This window comes from Ursus maritimus, unplaced genomic scaffold (genome assembly GCF_017311325.1).
Source record: "Ursus maritimus isolate PB19 unplaced genomic scaffold, ASM1731132v1 scaffold_5, whole genome shotgun sequence".
NCBI lineage: Eukaryota > Metazoa > Chordata > Mammalia > Carnivora > Ursidae > Ursus > Ursus maritimus.
The window spans coordinates 63,544,919-63,564,995 of record NW_024426663.1 but is presented as its reverse complement, the minus strand read 5'-3'; the positions used below and the strand labels follow the sequence as shown (position 1 = coordinate 63,564,995).

The window sequence follows — 20,077 nt, the reverse complement described above, 5'->3', positions numbered from 1 at the left end:
CTTGTGTTCCCTCTCTCGTTGCCTCTCTTTCTGTCAAATAAATAAATCTTAAAAGAAAAAAAAGAATGAAAGAAGGGGAATTATAACTGATATTACAAAAAAAAAGATTAAACAGTAATACTATATGGCCATGAAAAGCAGTATGCTAACAAATGAAATGTGTGAAAAAGAAAAATGCCTTGAAATACACAAACTACCAAAAGTGACTCTACAATAATTAGAATTTCTGAATGTGGGGCGCCTGGGTGGCACAGCGGTTAAGCGTCTGCCTTCGGTTCAGGGCGTGATCCCGGCGTTCCGGGATCGAGCCCCACAACAGGTTCTTCTGCTGTGAGCCTGCTTCTTCCTCTCCCACTCCCCCTGCTTGTGTTCCCTCTCTCGCTGGCTGTCTCCATCTCTGTCAAGTAAATAAATAAATTCTTTAAAAAAAAAAAAAGAATTTCTGAATGTATCAATAACAGGTAAAGGGGTTGACTTAGTAATCAAAAAACTACCCACAAAGAAAAACCCAGGTGGCTTCACTGGTGAATTCTACCAAACATTTAAGTAAGTATTAATACCAATTTTCCACAAACTCTCCCACAAATACTAAGAGGAGGGAACACTTCTTAATTTATTCTATGAGACCACTAGACTCTGATATTAAAACCACAGATATTACAAGAAAAAGAAAACTGCGGAAGAATATTCTTTGTGAATATAAGCACAAAACCCTCAACAAAATACCAGCTGAGTTTAGCAACATATAAAAAGGATTGCACACTATGACCAAGTGAAATTTATGCAAGGAATGCAAGGTTGGTTCAACATATGAAAATCAATCATTGTAATACACCATATCAATGGACTAAAGAACAAAAACAACATGATCACGTGAGATAGAAAAAGCATTTGACAAAATCCAACACTCTTGCATGATAAAAACATTTTAAACACTAGGAATGAAGGGAATTTCCTCAATCTTTTATAAGAAAAAGTAACCTTTTTTAAAAAGATTTATTTATTTATTTCAGAAAGAGAGAGAGAGAACAGGAGCAAGAGAGGGAGAGGGAGAGAGAATCTCATGCAGACTCCATGCTCAATGTGAAGCCCCACGCAGGGCTTGATCTCACGACCCTGAGATCACAGCCTGAGCAAAAACCAAGAGTAGGATGCTTAACTACTGCACCACCTGGGTGCCCCGAAAATGAGGTACCTTTATAGGTAAAGGCCACAAAAAACCTACATCTATACCACATCTAATGGTGACAGATTGGCTGCCCTTAAGATCAGGAATAAGACAAGAATATCCACTCTTAACAGCTCTATTAAACACTTATCTGGCAACAAGTTGGCCACAGGGCTGGCATCCAAATGAAAAGAATAAGACTAAAGAGAGTCCTGGTAGAAAGGAAAAGCAAAATGCAAGTCTGGTACTATAAGAAACCAGAAGAGGCAGGAAGAGCCCAGCATGAGAAGCCCAGAGTGGGGAGAGCACGTTAGATACATTAATGGAAATGTGCCTCCCCTTGGGACTCTGGGAATGTGTCTCCCCTTGGGACTCTGGGAAGAGGTCCACACCAATATGAGGATAAATACATCAAAATGGTTCCTGCATGGCCCCACAGGGACTGGGAAGGTACTGGAGGGTTTGGCCAGGGCTTCTGCAAAATCACATATATACTCCTGATCATATTTAACTGATAAGCAGAAAAGCCTTTAAACATCTCACCACAGTTCTGGGTTTAATTAATGAATATAATACTTTCAATTGAGACTCCCCAAAGTTCCTTCTTCACTTTCTCCTCTCCTTCGGCACACTCTGCTTGCTGTTCTTTCACCCCTTTGGGCTCTGGCTCTAGGTTTTTTCCTGAAGTGCCATGTGCCTGAAAAATGCTGCTCAGTATTCCCTGGCCCCAGCCAAGCCCTCCAAACTGTCTGTTTATCACACAGCTTTTCAGATACCACCTACTTCACAAATCACTCCTGAAATAAATACAAGAAAGACGGAGTTCTTCGGGTCTCACTCAGATGCAGAGAAATAAACTATACTTATTTAGTTTTGCAGAGTTATCAGTGAGAAGAAATACATAATTATATATGAGAAATGAATACTTAGGAATGCTAGTAATTATTCTAAAAAGAGGAAGTATTATAAAGTACTACATGAAAAGTATATGAAAAATATGTAATGTTATCCCTCTTTGTACATCTCACTGTAATCCACACTACTATAATCTCATGGCAATCTACAAAACTAAAATGCTATCATTGACTATAGGGTTTAACTTTAGCAAGATCTGATGTCATAAGGGTGAAACAAGTGGGATTTGTCTTTTTAAAAAAACTAAATAAAATTTCAGTCTTCTACATATGATTTTAAGAGACTATCCGGATTATTACTTAGTTAACCGTATAGTAACCAAGCCAAGATTTGAAGCTATTCTAAATATTAATAGCTCAGTTTTGCCGCCTGCAGGGAATGTTCACTTCTTACTGAGCTCACTAGGATTTAAAAGTATGTAATATGGGGGAAAAAACTTAAGATAAAGTTGACTATTTTTTTTTAAGACTTTATTCATTTGAGAGAGAGAGAGAGGGTGCGTGTATGAGCAGGGGGGAGGGGCAGAAGGAGAGGGAGAAGCAGACTCCCCACTGAGCAGGGAGCCTGATGTGGGGCTGGATCTCAGGACCCCAAGATCATGATCGGCTGAAGGCTGACACTTAACTGATTGAGCCACCCCGGCACCCCAAACTTGACTATTTTCAAATCCAATTTTGCCACATCAGAGGGAAGCAAAGTCTACCCTAATAATGGAATTTTAAGACATTATATATCCAGGGGGAAATTTTATACAAAATGGCTTCATTTAGAGCTCTAAATGTAACAACTGAAAGAATGGATAACATTTTGGAGCTATTTTAAGAAATGATTCCTCAGATTTGTCTAACTATAAAAATGTTTCAGGGTATTTTATAAGGACTTCATGCTAAAACAGTGTTTCACAAACTTCATGTTACAGTGGAATGATTTTGGGGACTTTAAAAAATGTTCATGCCTGGGATTGGGTCCCTCTGCTCCAGAGATTCTCACAAGTTGATCTCAGGTGCAGCCTCAATGTCAGGATTTTTAAAAGCCCCCTAGTGATGATATGCAACTATGGTGAAGGTCTTTGAATTCAGAGCAATGAATCTGAGTCTCCAAAAGAGAGGCACCAGAGTATTTTTTATTTTAAACAAAAGGAGATTTTTACGTCCAAGAAAAGTAGGTAAACGCTGATCTAGCCCAATATCCTCATTTTTCAAACAAGAAATTACATATAAATTGACTTAAGAACACAGTTGCACAGTTAATCTCTTAAATTCTAATTAAAATCTCTGTTACATTCAGAACGTAATTCTTTTTTTTTTTTTTTAAGATGAAAATGATCTTGCTCAAGATCTGGAATGTGCCTTGTAGGCCATTTCTAAATCAGATGAAGAATTCACAAACATTCAGCATCGCCCATATGGAAGAATTTTGCATGCATTAAACCATGACATTAAGTATGGTCATGGGAACCATAGAGTTTAATCCACAGAAATAAGACACCCATAGAACTAGCATTTCTTTGTTCAGTAATGTGCACTAAATAAACCACCACAATGTTACTTGTAAATGATAACTGCAGTGTCCCAGATTACGTCATCTTCTATCAGGAGCCCTTACACCTGGCTTTCTGTGTGGCTTGAAATAGACTTCAGGTTAAAAACATTTAAATGTGATATCAACTTCCAAGAAAATACTGGGGTTTGAAGCCATACCACAGAATCTTCCCTATCCACAGCTAATACAAACAACAAAAAAGCAAAAGCTACCAAAAAAATTTACTCTCAGTACCTCAAGTAGGATATAGGCACAAACTCCCACATAGGATTTGAAAATGGCAGCCAAGGAATGAAACAGAAGATGGTCATAACCCCTCTTCCCCCACATGATACGCAGAATGAGAATGATTCATCAGAATTCTAAGAAGTCTCATTGATTTCTCCTGGAGAGCTAAGTGTGAGTTCAGCTTGTAGAGAAATCAGGGAAAACCCGGAAGAGTAAAAGTCCTTACCTAGCAACAGAGCATCTTGTCAGAAAGCAGAAAAACAGAGAGGATCAGTGGTGGGGAGGACGATCCTCACCACACAGGGTCAATTATCCCCAGCATTCAACAGGAGAAGAGGAGACACAAGGAATATAAGGAAAAAAGATTCTTAGACAGGAAGAGGCTGAGCTGAAGCCTCTTATATTCATCATGGGGAGGAGGGGCTATTGCTGGGCAATGATGGGGGAAATGGAGAAATCCAATGCCAAGCATGATTCTCTGAAAGCAAAGGTACGGGCACGGTGGACTTCAGCTGATATGGGAGCAATCATCTCCATTTCAAGATTCTCCTCTGTGAAAAGAGAATACTGCCATGAGCAAATGGAATGATCCTGAACAAGCCATGTAAAGAAGAACCTGAGAACATGCAGAGCTCAGACCCTTTATTCAAAGCTGTCCAAATCCCAGTTGAGGTCTTCCGTCCCTTTTCTGGGCTCAGAACATGAAGCGCCTGAAATCCCTGGCTCTCCAACAGGAGCAAGGACAGAAAGACAATTCAGGCCATTTTGGAAAGGAGAAAAGTAAAATTCACCTACACCAAGTTAGTGCAAACAGAAGTTTTGGACAGAGCTGCCCATTTTAAGCAAGCAGAAGACAAAAAGAAATGGGACAGGAACTATGTAACATACTGTGATTAAGTATTTTCATAAGGCACAAAGCAGATTAGAAAAACAAAAATACTCTTTTACAAGAAAAAACTATAGTCAAGGAAATAGAAGATAATCGCATATATTCTTTATGCTAAAGAATAATCTGTTAAGAACTATATAAATAAAAAAAAGGCTAGTAGATGGAAACAAAGTATCAAATAAAAGGGAACATGTCTCAGCTAAAGAAAAAACTGAAGACAAAATAAAAACATCTTAATTATAAAACCATTAAATTAATTAGAGCAAAACAGAAGAGATACAGCTAGAAAAGAATTACTAAGATCAAAGCAATTAAAGAGCAAATAACAGCTCACAAGTCTAACCAAAAAATTAATACACTGAAGTAGTGAACCTATTGAAGTAGCAGAACTATCCAAAGATATAATAGTAGAAAATTTCCTGAAAATTAATGAAAAACACTATGATTCCACATCAAATGATCATACCAGTTTCACTAACATTTGCAAAGAATAAGTGATACACATAATTATACAGTAAAAATTGTTCATGTATCTGAGAAAAAACATCAAGCATCTTAGCAAGGGGGAAAAAGTATCAGGCTAATTCAGACTTATTTATAGCACATTCAGTGACAGAAAATAATTGGATATCTATAAAAATATGAGGGGAAAAGTATAAATCCTCAATATCCACTAATTTGTGCTGGAGTTCAATTATAAGGCAACAGGTCAACAATCTACCAGTGAGAAAGCACTCGCGAATCCTTCCTAGGAAAAAAAAAAAAACCCTCATGATGACAAAATCCAATCAACCAACAGGTGTGGTGGAAAAAAAAAAAAGAAATAATAAGGATACAACACATACTCCCCTCATACTGGAGAGAGAACAGAAACTGCAAAATGTTAATAAACCAGGAAATGGCTAAGTATATTAATCAGATTTTAAGGTTTAAAAAATATTAACAATATGGAAAGGAGATTGGTACAATGCTGAGTATAAAATAATTCATGTTTTAAAAAATTTCCCACTAACTTTGTAAGGACAAATCTCCCAAAGAACAAAAACAGGCAAACAGAAAAAAACTCTATGTGCTATGACACTTTGTTCAACATAAATTTAGTTTTTAACTCCTTGTGAGGATTTGGTTGGTATGACTGGGAATAATAAAAAGGTATTCCTACAATTTATCTAATGATATTTCCTGGCTCCCTGACGATTGATTGGCTCCTTGAGACATCCATACTGATTATGGAGACAGTGATTAGTGATGAACTGCTTTCTCAAAGTCCCAAAATAAAGTTTCCCAAAGGTGCAAGCATAATGACTCAGGAAGTGTCCCTCACTGTTTCCCTAACTGCTACTGAGTACGGGTTTAACTCCAGCAAAGTATTCATAAAGCACTACTGTATTTCCCCACGGAAGAACTGACTGGATTATATTTATTATAATATCAATACACTTGTTGCATATCAGTGGGCAGCATCAACTAGTTTTGTAAAAAGTATTAAATTCGGATTTTAATACACACGTCATTTTTCTACAAGCAGATAAAAACATATACCTGGCCAGAGGCATTTATCTTGAAACCGAAAGCTAAATTGGTTTGAACAATTACTTTTACTGTTCCATTTTTAAAAATGGCTTTACTGAGGTGTAACTGATATACAATAAATTGCATGTATTTAAAGGGTACATGTTTTATATATAGTGAACTCACAAAATCATCACTACAACTCCAATAATGAGTATACCCCCTCCCCAAATTGCCCCTGCTTCTTTACAATTCCTCCATCCTGCCCATCCACACACCTCTCCATCCCTTAGGCAATCACTGACCTTTCAGTTACCACAGCAGTTTGGATTACCTAGAATTACATATAAATGAAATCATAGTATCTATCTTTCTGTGTGCCTTCTTTCTTTCAGCATTATTTTGAGGTTCATAAATATTGCATTTATCAATAGTTCATTACTTTTTATAAATGAGAAGTATCCCATTCTAGAAATATATAACAATTTGCTTATCCATTCACTTGTTGATAGACATTTCGATTGTTTCCCATTTGGGGGCTATTAAAAATAAAGCTGCTATGAGCCTCTAGTCAGAGCCTCCAGTCAAGTTTTTGTATGGATACATACATTTATTTATCTGGGGCAAATAACTGGGAGCGAACAGCTAAATCATATAATACGTGTATGTTTAAATTTTTAAGAAACCGACAAACTGTTTCCAAGTAGTTGTACCATTTACGTTCTTACCAGCAACGTATGAAAGCTCCCCATAGTAATATTAATATCTCACTGTGATTTTTGTTTCCCTAATGACTGATGATGTTAAACCTATTTTTATAAGTTTATATGCCATTCACTGGTCTTTGCTGCAATGAAGTGTAACCACAATCTTTGCCTGTTTTTCTAATTGGGTGGTTGGTTTTCCTATTATTGAGTTTGGAGATTTCTTTATATATCCCGCGTCCAAGTCCTTTAGAAGACATATGATTAACGAATATCTTCATCAGTTTTTTGTTTGACTTTTAATTATCTTAACAATGTCTTTCAAGACCAGAGGTTTTTAAATTGTGATGAAATCCAATTCATCAATTTCTCTCTTTTTTTGGGGGGGTGGTATTCTTTGGGTGATGTATCTAATGATTTGTGCCTACCCCACATAAGGATCTTCTGTTTTCTTCTAGATGTTTTATTGTTCTAGATTTCACATTTAGGTCTATGATTCATTTTGACCTAATTTTTATATTTAGTGAGAGATATGGATCAAAGTTAATTCTTTTTGCAGCATATGGATATCCATTTATTCTAGCACCACTTGTTAAAAAGACTGCACTGAAATACCTTTGCAACTTTGTTCATCTATGTATTTATGGGTATACGTTTTGGGGTTCTCTATTTGTCCATCTTTATGCCAAACTCTCTTGATTACTACAGCTTGATAATAAATTTAAAATCATGCAGTTTAAGTCTTCCAATCCTGTTCTTTTTAGAATGTGCTTTGGCTTTTCTAGGTTCTTTGCATTTTCATATAAATTTTATAATCAGTCTCTTAACTTCTCCAAAATTGTTGTGATTTCTATCAGAATTGTGTTGAACCTAATAATTATGGGGACAAGAGGCATCCCACAATATTGAGTCTTCCAATCCATGTACATAGTACATGGTATAGTATATCTTTCCATTTATTTACATCTTCATTAATTTTGCTTGACAATGTTTTATAGTTTTCAGTATACAAGCCTCAAGCACTTCATAATATTTATGGTACTGTATATGGCACTGTTTTTAAATCAGTTGATCACTGGTAAAGAAATACAACTGACTTACATACGTTGATCTTGTGTCCTGCAATCTTGCTAAACTTATTTCCTACATAGACAATGAAGTCATCTGCTAGTAAAAGTTTCACTTCTTCCTTTCCAGTCTCTATGACTTTTACTTTTATTGTCTTATTGCCCTTCTAGAACCAAAGACTTCAATGTTCAAAAGAAGCGGTAAGAATGTCTCCTCCTGCTTTGTTCTTGATATTAGGGTAAAAGAATTTTGCTTTTCATCATTCAGGGTGATGTCAGGTATAGGCGTTTTGGAAATGCCCTTTTATCACACCAAGAAGTTCTTTTTTTTAATTTTCTAGTTTGTTGACAGTTGGGGGGAATAGATTTTGTCAAATTTTTTTCTGCAGCTATTTAGATGGTCAAAGGATTTGAAAAAATTGTTAATATGATGAGTTACACTGATTCTTAATATCCTGGGATAAAAACCACTTGCTTATATTACGTTTTCAAAGTACTGCTGATACACTTTGCTAAAATTCTGGTAAGTTTTACATCATGAGAAACATTTTCATGTCATTTTTTCTTGAAGTGTCTTTTTCAGTTCGGGTATCAAGGTAATTCAACTTCACAGAATGAGTTGGGAAGCTTTAATTCCTGTTCAGTTTTCTAGAAAAGTCTGCATATAATTGGCATTATGCCCTCTTAAATGTTTGGTAGAATTCACCACTGAAGCCATCTGGGTCAGCAGTTTTCTTTTTGAGAAGGCTTTTAAAGACTCCATTTCTTTAATCAACATAGAGATATTCATGTTTATTTCTCCCTGAGTGAGCTTTCTGATTTGTGTCTTTTAAGAAATTGTCCACTTTACTTTTATTGGCTTAAAGTTTTTCATTATATTGTCTCATTACCCATTTAACATCAGTGAAATCTGTAGTGGTATCTTCTCTCAACATTCTTGATATTGATAATTTGTGCCTTTGCTTTTCCCTGATCATTGTGGGTACAAACTTTTCAATTTGTTGATCTTTTCAATGAACTAGCTTTCAATTTCAATGATTTTTTCACTTTTTCTCTTTGGTACTTCATTTCTTTCACTTCGACTTTTATTATTTTTCTTCTGCTTACTTTTGGTTTAACTTGCTCTTTTGCTTCTAACTTTTTAAAGAAGAAGCTGAATTCACTTAGTTGAGACCTTTCTTCTTTTAACATAGACCTCAGCACCATACGCTTCCCTCTAAGTACTCCTTTGTGGCATCCCCAAAATTTTTATATATTGTGTTTTCACTTTTATTCAGGTCAAAATGTTTTCCAATTTCCCTTTTGATTGCTTCCTTGATCCATGGGTATTAGAAATGAATTACACAATTACAGAATGTGTTTTGCAGGGATCTGTTATTGAATTCTGATTTAATTCCATTATAGAGTGAGAACACACATTGCATAATTTATGGAAACTTGGTTTATAATTCAGAAAATGATCTCTTTTGCTACATGTTCCACATGCACTTGAAAAGAATGTATAGAGTTCTCTGCTATCGTGTGAGAGTATTCCATAAAAGTCAAACTCATCACGTACATTGATAGTGATGTTCAAGTCTTGTCTCTTTACTATCTCCTTCTCTCAATTATTGAGAGGTGCTGAAATCTCCAGCCATAGCAGATTTGTCTATTTCTCCTTGCAGTTCTATCAGTTTTTACCTTATGTATTTTGAGGCCATGTTATGAAGTGTGTGAACATTTAGAATTATAATATCCTTTTAAATGATTTATCATTATGAAATGACCTTCTTCATGCCTGATGCTACCCTTTGCTCTGAAATCTACTTTCTTTGATATTAATTAAGCCACTCAAACTTTCTTTTGATTAGTATCAGCCATATACCTCTTTTTCCATCCTTTTGCTTTTAATCTATTATTATCTTCTAATCTAAGTAGATTTCTTATAGGCAGCATATTGGATATTGGTTTTTTATCCTAGCAATCTCTGCCTTTAAATTGGATGCTGAGACTGTTCACATTTAAGCCATTACTGATACAGTTACATTTAACTCTACGTTTTCTAATTGTCCATTTATTTGCTTTATCTTACTTGGCTACTTTGAGTATTTTTTTATTCCATTTTATCACCTTTTGTTGACTTATGAGTACAATTCTATATTTTTCAGTAGTTGCTTTAGGGCTTAGAGTACACATCTTTAATTTACCAAAGCCTGTCTTCAAGTAACATTATGCTACTTGGCAGTATAAGAACCTCCCAGCCTTTGTGCTGCTCTTTCATTTCACCACATCTGCCAGAACTCCACAGAAAATTTTAATTATTTTTGTTTCAACATCCAATTGCTTCTCAGAGACTTAAATACTAGGAAAAAAAATCTTACATATCTACCCAGATACCTTTTTGATACTCTTTATTCCTTTGTAGGGATTCATATTTATATCTGGTATTTTTCCTTTGCTCGAAGGACTGCCTTTATTTATTTATTTATTTATTTTGCCATTAACATTTCTTGAAGTGCAGGTCTGCTGGTGACGAATTCTTTCATCTTTTATAAATTTAAAAAAGGTTTTATTCTGCCTTTGTTTTTGAAAGACATTTTCCTAGATATAGGATTCTAGGACTTTTTTTTTTTTTAAATTTCAGTACTTTAAGTATGCTGTACCAGTGACTTTTCACTTGCACTGTTTCTGACAAGAAATTTTTTGTGACGCTTATCTTTTTAAACTTTGTATAAAAGAGAGTCTTTTTCTCCAGCCGCTTTTAAGATTTTCTCTGTTTACGTAGTTACGAGCAATTTGATCATGTTGTCTCTTGAGACAGTTTTCTCAGTGTTTCTTCTGTTTGGGATTCTTTATCTTCCCAGTTCTGTTACTTTATAGAATTCACCAAACTTGGAGAATGTCTGCCATTATTTCTTCAAATATGTTTTTTCTTCCACCCACTCCTGTGGTAACTTCAAATTCCATGTATACAGTTCACCGGAAGCTCGCCAATATGATCCAATATTTTTAAAACTTCCTTCTCTTTCATTTTAATTTTCATTGCTATGTCTTCAGGTTCACTTATCTTTACATCTACAATGTCTAACCTGCCATTAATCCCATCCAGAATATATTTCACTTGTGATACTACAGTTTTCATCTCTAGAAATTCAATTTGGATTTCATATCTCTAACATTTTGAGTCTTTCCTCTGGCTTTATGGACAAACAGAATATCCTTATAATAACAGTTTTAATCTTGTAGTCTGCTAATTCTAACATCCATGTAGGTTCAGGATTGATTTTGGTAAACTGATATTTCTTCTCATTATGATCACACTCTTCTGCTCATTTGTAGAAAATGTGTGAATGATACCATTTGTTTAGATGCCATATATTGTGAATTTTAACTTACAGAGTGCTTAGTATATTTGTATTCTTACAAATATTGTTGAACTTTCTTCTTGGATGTTTGATCCTTCTGGATGTTGCTTTTAGGATTTACTCACCAGGACTAGTGATGCTGGTGTATCTGACACAGTTTCTTCACCTTCCATTCCTTTTTGTTTGCCACTCCAGAGTAACCTCTCTGGAGAACTACTTTCTAGTACAGAAGTCCTTCATAATCTCTCTACCCAGTGCCTGCTGAATAAAGGGTAGCCTCTCAACTCCGGCATTCCAAACTTCATACATTAAGGTCCAAGGCCATTTGCCCAGCCTCATCTTCTATGCTTCTGTTTCACTCACTGTGTCTTACAGCCTCCATGACAAACAAGCCTCCATGAACATTCAAGGTCCTCTACCATGTCTATACTTTTTTTTCATCCTATTTCTTCTACTTGTAACCCCAGTGCTTATCCAGTCAAATAACTGGTGTGCCTTGCATATCAGTATATGCACTGTGTGGAGAAGGAACACAAAGGCAACTTCAGATAAAAATCTCTGCTCTTAACAAGCTCACTGCCAGGTAAGTAAGCAGTCACAGCACAGTGATGAAGAGAGCTATTCTAGAGGGATGGAATACATGACAGGTAGATAAAAGGAGAGCATGCCTAATTTTTGCCTGAAAAGTAACCTGAGGCAGGGGGTGTGTGGTAGTCAAGGAAAGCTTCACAGAGGAACCGTTCTCTGACCTGTTTGAAGGCCTGCCGCAACTTCCTTTTATTAGATTGAGCAACATGCAAGTCTACTGATTACAAGTATCTTGAGCAAAATAATCTCTACACATATATCAGTTCTACTGCAAAATGCCCAGAAATAGACCTTGTGTACAGTGAAGGCAGAGACTAAGACCAAACAGACCAGTTAAATAGTAACTACTGACGGCACCACTGGTATTTATAGCACAAATATGTCAAAACAATATAAGTAGGGTCTAAAAGTTCAACCGCATAACATGCAAAGTAATGGTAATGACAAATATATCTTTCAATTTATTGTGTATTATCACCAAAAAACCTACAGAAATTAAAACAATGAAACTTAACCTTGTTCACAACCGATGGCCCCTGATCTGATACACTCCCAGTAATCCGGGAATTATCGCTCTCCTTCATCAAAACGATTTTTGTCCAAGAAAACCTATCATACCTTGTTTTCGTTTTCCACCATGATAGCTTATCATTCACTGAGTACTTTCTCATACCAGACCCTAGCTAGGCACTGTATCTCTCATTTAATTCTCATACCAGGAAGGTGAGCCTCTCTTAAAATATGGTTTGTATGGATCGGAGAGAATAATCACATTTCCAAGATCATATAGGTCTTAATATTCAGTTCTGATTCTGACTACACCCTGTGAATTTAAAACACAACTAAATATTACTTAGAGGATGCCTCCCATGTGCCAGGCGCTCTGCCTCTTATATATCAGGAGCTGAACACATTGCTGCTTTTAATCTTTCCAACAATTCCATGAAGCAATTGCAGGTCCACAGTCCTTTATCTAAAACCCTTGGATGCAGGCACCACTTAGGAATTTATAATGTTTCGGATTTTTGAAATACAACTGATTCTTGAACAACAGAGAAGTAAGGGGCACTGGCCCCCGTGCAGTTGAAAATCCATATATCACTTCTGACTCCCAAAACTTAACCATTAGTAGTCTACTGCTTGACCAGAAGCCTTACGAATAATATAAACAGTTGATTAATATGTATTTTTATGTGTATTATATACTACATTTTTATAATGAAGTAAGCGAAGAGAAAATAAAATGTTATTAAAAATCATAAGAGAAAATTCAGTTACAGTACTGTAGTATATTTATTGAAAAAAACTCACATATAAATGTAGCTGCAGAGTGCAAACCTATGTTGTTCAAGGGTCAAATGTATGGAGCACACATGCACATTTTATTATTATTTTTGGCTAAATACTACGTAACATTTCTTTATATTTAATTCATGTGTATGTGTGTCTGTGGTAGCTCTGCCCAGGTTCCACACCAGTTAATCTCTAAGGCCTTCCAACCTAATGTTGAAATAGGAAAAGAGGAAAATATTTACACAATTACACATACGTAAAACATTTTAATATTTTAAATGTTCTACTGCAGGCTTCCCTGCCTGTAGGCAGATAAACCAAAAAACAAGGAAATGTATAAATAAGGGGCACTTAGAGCTAAAATAAAATGAAAATGCTCACTGCTTTAATTCAAAGGAGTTTCTAAGGTAAAGCACTGAAGTCTAACAGGCTGCCAACACATTGGATCTTACTGCACACATCTAAACAGCAGAGGTTTAAAGCAAGGATTGAGAAGCGGGAACTCCGGCTTCTCTCAGATCAGATCAATCATTGACTATCTCTCCAATGCAGACCTTTCCTTTCTAGAACCAAGTGTCTCCACTCCTAGTCTCAGCATGACACCTTCCTTTTCCCTCATCCTTTCTTTCTTTCTTCTCTCCCTTCCCTTCTACTTCCCACTGTCTGCTTTTTTGCTCTCGTTTTCCTTCCCTTGTGTTCTTAATGGCATTCACGATAAGGATGTCATCTGAGCTAGTGCCAAAAAGTAAAGTTCCCACAGATCTTTTGGTATTTCTCTGATGCCCATTTAAGGCTAAGTTTAGCTTAGAGAGTGCGAGGTTATAAAATGTTCTTAACAGTCTAATGAGTGCAGAAATGTGGGGGGGGGGCGCACGTGAGTTTGACATCTGTAGTTGGTAACATTCTCTCTCTGTTCCTTCTAATTTCTTTCTTCCTAAATCTTCAGAGTGCAAGAGAAAGGCAGACATTTTATTTCAATCAAACAAGTTCAGCTCAGTGATTGTGGTAAATGGTACTTAAGTGTGGAGTTTAAATAATATTATTTAGCATAAAAGTCAACCATGATGTTTCTTGTAATATCAATACAGGAATTAGGCCAAAACTGCTTTTTCTCATTATAATGAGTTATATTTTTTTTCATTCAGATTACCTGCAGGAAGACATTTCTAATTCTCAGTTATCCAGGAAGCATTCCTGAGCCCTCAAATAAAGTCGTCCCTTACTCTTATTATATTATTTGCATATTATATTCCTTTTTAATGTTTAAGTAGATGACCACTACTGTTCTTTAGTTTTTCATTAACAGAGTTTATACCATTTGTCTTTGTAGTTTGAGCTCCAACTACCTAGCCTAACACTTAATAAGCACTCAAAATATACATGAAAATTAATATTCATAAATGAATTTACTTCATTTAAAAATAAAATTACCCTCCTATATAACCTAACTTACAGTTAAAAAAGCAAAAAGAAAATCTCCATAGCACTAGGGGGGAAACTGTAGATATTTTTAAGAATTGGGAATAAAGAAAGACTTTCTACAAATAATACCAAAGGAATAAATCATAAAAAGCCTTTTTAGAGGGAAATAAACAGATCAAAAGCTTTAAGTTTTCACATACTCAACAACTCAGCAGTTGCATTTCTAAGAATAAAATTGAGGTTACAGATTTATCTACACAGATTCTTATCATGGCATTGCTAAAATACAAATAAGCCAACGAAACAAAAAAGAAAATCTGGAAATGACCCTAAATGTCAACTAATAGAGAAATATAATTATGGCAGGCAGACAGCTATCACAGTAATTGAGTTAAAGGTTTTAAATTAGATTGTCTGATATCCTCTTTTTGTCCTTATACTTCCCAATGCTACCATAAGCTTCACCTGGGCAAAGTTCCCTCATCTACGACACCAAGAAAAAAACTTTACAAACATGGCATGATTGTAGAGAATGTAGATGCCTAGCCCTCACTGTTACAATATGCAACACAACTATTTCAATCTATAACATAATGTATTTCATAACACAAACGAGGAGCAGGATACAAGCAGATTTCACGTTACAGAAGGGTGGATTCCAGTAAGAATGGAAAGATCTCAATCTTCATAAGCAATATATGTGTAGTAGAAAAAAGGATTCAAAGCATACCCCTCAAAATTTTATAAAGTAATTCTGATTGGAGGAATTATGAATAATTGCATATTTTTATCCTATTTTTGAAATTATTTTATAATAAAAGTGTTTCTTTCGGATAAAAATATTACAATGGAAGGATTTTTTTTCTGAAGAGGACTGCTTATACATTTCTTGGAAGCATCAAATCCATTGTGTATAGAATCCTGCATAATATACCAGCTTATTCTCTCCCCGTGCTCCCCTGTACTCTTGGTCACACTAATTTGCTGTTACTTCATAGGCTAAACAAACTCACTATGCGTACTTTATAAAAAAATTCCAAGACCATGGAATTAGTTAATTAATACATGCGTCATTTGTTTCTGAACACACTCAGGTCTGGTCTACCTAATTCCCAGAATTCAGGAAAACCCTAGTTTGCCTGCTTCCACTCTCGTATTTGGAGAATCTAGATATGGTCTGAGTAGGCTGAACAGCTGTCCCAGTTACTTTACTTCCTGAAATGTGGGTGGATAAACAAAAATATACAGAATAACTCAAGAGCTTATAATTAGACTACAAGTTGCCCATATGCAAACCTGAGGGGTAAGACTATGAGTGCCTCCTTTCAGAGAAGTTGCCATCATCATGTCCACTGAAATGGACTATAAGGGATGGGGCTATCCATCTGCTAAATGCCTAGCTTAGGCAGAACCATAATAATACAGCATTTGAACAATCAGGATTCTGACCATGAAACCCTGCTTCACAACTGGGTTGAGTGAGTGAGAACCCTATGACTGGAGCTATTCAAGCAGAGGATGAGTGACTCCTCCAAAAGGCTTTTAGACAATGAGATCATACATAAGGTTCTACAACTGGATGATTTTACGAAACTTATCCTGAAGAGAAATCCATCCATGTTTCATTTTACACAAAGGCTCGAAAGTTTATATTTCACAGACTCTCACATTTGATCTCACCTTTTTTAAAGTAGCTTCAGATTCACAAATGGAATTTTTCTTAAAAATGTCAGTAGATTAAAAAGTTAATCTCCAATCCTCCTTTTTAAGGTACCATTTACTGAAAAATGTACATAGGAAATGTCACTAAATACAAGGATATTTGAAATTTCACCAAGTTTATGCATTTTCTAAAAGAAAGTCATGTTTAAATGATAAAAAGTGTGTAATAATAATTTATGGATAATTTAAGAGTCTAGGATCTATTCCTAACACATGGTCCTTACATAAGCCTGAAGGAAAATTCAAGATTTCAACAATCAAAGTCAAAGAAGCTGAAATAGGGACTTTAAGCTGGCTGCATTTGTGATCAAGTTATCACAGTATTTTGTCCAGAAATACCTTAGGTAAATCCATTTCTTGCCTGCCCACCACGTCCCCTCCAAATTTCTACTGATAAATAATAAGGTACATTTTAAGTGTTTGGGGGGGAAAAGCACCAGGTCTTGATATATGATGTTAATTCCATTTCTCTGTATTCTCAGGTAAATATTAAGTACAATATTTATATTTTTTTCAAATGCCACGTATACAGAGAGAGAAGCCAAGAGCTGAGTCTGCACATGTGCCTTGGACACAGCTGGGTTGTCTGCCTTCTACATTAGCAGTGACCATAAGAACTCTTTCTTTAATGCTAAGTATAAAAGGTCATTGTACATAGCAGCATAAGTGAGAAGAGAACTCCAAAGAGGTTCAGCTTACCGAGCACCAAGACTCAAGTTAAATACCGTAATCATGCTAGCCACTCAGTTACCACTCAGTCTCTGTCTCCAGTCCGGAAACCAGTCTGCCAGAAGCCTAGATAGCTGGAAAAGCAGCCCTGTTTTATCGTATAACTGATCCCCAGAGGCCAATTTAAAAGAAAATTATATGTGTCCTATATTAAGGAGGAAAAACATCCCTCATTTTACAATTTTTTTTTTTTAAGAGAACAAAGAACATACATTTGAAACTTGGTAACTGAAAAACACAATACGAACTTGCAATGTTAACAGGGCATGTGAGCCTATTCACTAAGCTCAACATAAATGAATTATTCCTTGTGTATCTGTGTCGACAATGTTTTTTAAGAAAAAGTATGATCTCTACTTTTACAGGGATTAGCTATTACACACTAAAATATTCCACTGAAAATATCTTCTAAAAGTGTGAAAGTTCATATTGGCAATACAGGAATGAAAATTATTAACTTTGGATGAAAAAAAAGTTTTAAGGTAGTAATTAAAAAGATTTTTAAGAAACAAACCCATGTTTTAAAAAATATCCTTCAGGCCAATTCATTAATTAATTTTTAATTTCTTCTGAAAACATGCTACTGTACATGTAAGATATATGTATGTCTTTATTGGATTCCCATAAATGTAGTAAAGAGTAACAAATCTAATGAATGGATAACTGTTGAAGAATGATGATGCAATGCCTGGAAGCCTCTGACTTGAAACTGCCCAATTCCTTTGCCAATTATGAATTGACCTTGAAATCGGCTTCAGATGAGAGAACTACAAAGGTCACGTGACTTTCAGAAAAATGAACATCATCTCCACCAATTATAATTATGTTTGAAATTTTAAACTAAAATATTTTGCATTCTGTAGTATTTAAATAAACTTAATATTATGTAGGAAATTTGTGTTACTCCATTCTTAACAACTTACCTTTTTATGCTAACATTTCATGATTAATTTTTCTTCCCAAAATAAAAGCATCTAGGAAAGACATTTAAATTTGCCCTAAGTATAAACATAAACTCTGTCATTTGTGGAATATATTTCAGTCCTAAGAAATCTCAATTACCTTATGAATAATATAAATATCATGAGGCATATACACATAGCAGTGTATGTTAAAAGGCTTCACACATTTTACTTTTCAAACTTTACTGTAGAATTCTAATTCCTCAATTTCTTCTCAAAATTTAACCCAAATACTAAGATGAAATTTTTGTCAGGGTAATGAGTCTAATTTTTTAAATACAAGGTTTCTTTGCAATTTAAAACCTCTGCATACATAAACCAGCACCACTACTTATCTGTAATATTTCAATTCAAAAAATCTGAATATTTCAATTCAATCTTTAATATTTCAACAGCTTCATACACTCTAATGTTCTGCAACAAAGAAAGCACTCTACAAGTTTAGATGCTATGACAAGCCCTGGGAAAATAAATTGAGGATGTATGTCATTATGAGTAATTATGTAATACCGCTTTTAGTTTAACCTTACTTTTACTCATACGGTTCAGTGTTAAATATTTATCACATTTTATAATATTAAACATCTTTGATATGCCACTGACATCCACTTGCTTCCAAGACACCACGAAGAGTTCATTTAGCACATTGACACTGGCGATTTCCAGCAGTCTGCTGATCAGGAGTTTAAGTGCTATTCATATCATGGTAAATTGGTTTCATATTGGCTTGAATGACCATTTACATGGGTAAAGTAGACAACACTGGATGCCTACTGAGCATCCATTCCTCCACTCCTTTTCTGCTGCCCAAGAGAACTTCCAGTGACCTCCCGAACTGAGATCACTTGGGTGGAGAAAACTCTCCAGTTGTTATTAGTTATGTCCCGTAATCTTCACCATTCAAGTTATAGCCACCATCGAAGACGAATAAAAATATTATTTCATTAGAAGAATTTTCATTGGAAAACAAAAAAATCACATGCTTTTAGAACGAAAGAGACCTCTCCAAAGGGAGGTTCTCATTTCTCTTTTCTTACCTCTTTCGCACTGTGGACCAGTGAATCCATAAACACAAGCACAGCGGTTAGGTCCAATACAACGTCCACCATTCTGACACCCGTTTTCGCAGACAGCTGCACACAAACACAGCAAGAAGCTCATTATATAGTAAATCTCCAAGTACAGGTGACCACTGAACAACACAGGTTTGAACTGTGCTGGTCCACTCATAAGCAGATTCTTTTCGGTAAATACAGTACAGTGCTGTAAATGCATTTTCTCTTTCTTAGGATTTCCTTAATCACATTTTCTTTTCTCTAGCTTACTTTAAGAACACAGTATATAATACATATAACATAAAAAAATGTGTTAATCTACTGTTTATGTTATCAGTAAGGCTTCCAAACAACTATTAGTAGCTAGGATTCTGGGGATTCAAAAATTATACACAGATATTCAACCGCATGGAGGGCTAGCACCCCTAAGCCCTGTGCTGTTCAAAGGTCATCTGTACAATGTAGCATGGAGATCCAGTCCACAATGGATCTTACCTCTCGAACACAATCTACAGATTACATAACGCATTTAAATAAGTACATATAATGTATATTGAGACAAAAGCCTGCACAATTCATGTAAATCACAATGTTAGGCACACATCTGGTAAAAGTGTTTTTTTTTCTTTTAAACAAAATCACAAGGATTGGCTGGCTCAAATGCTCATATTGTCAGAATGTAACTATTCAATCTGCAATTTTACTTCTATTACCCCCATAATCAATTTTTGCAGGTAAGAAATTAAAATATGGGGAAATGTAGGAAAAAGGGGGCAGACAATAGGTAGCAAAGAGACAGGAAAAAAAGTGGGAATGTGATATGGAAAAATAAAGAGGATATGGCAATAAAAAGAAGGAAAAATCAGAGAATAAAAAAAAGCACACACTCCCCCAAGAAAAAAGACGGGTGGGTAAATAAGAAAAAAACTAACATGAA

General features: G+C 35.4%; 1 protein-coding gene across 1 annotated transcript in view; it reads right to left on the bottom strand.

Moving 5' to 3' along the window:
- Positions 1–20,077, bottom strand: part of FBN2 (fibrillin 2) — a 239,082-nt gene that overhangs the window by 203,377 nt on the left and 15,628 nt on the right. The window contains 1 exon segment of the mRNA XM_040622515.1: positions 19,123–19,218. Within this exon segment, the coding sequence (XP_040478449.1) occupies positions 19,123–19,218 (96 nt within the window).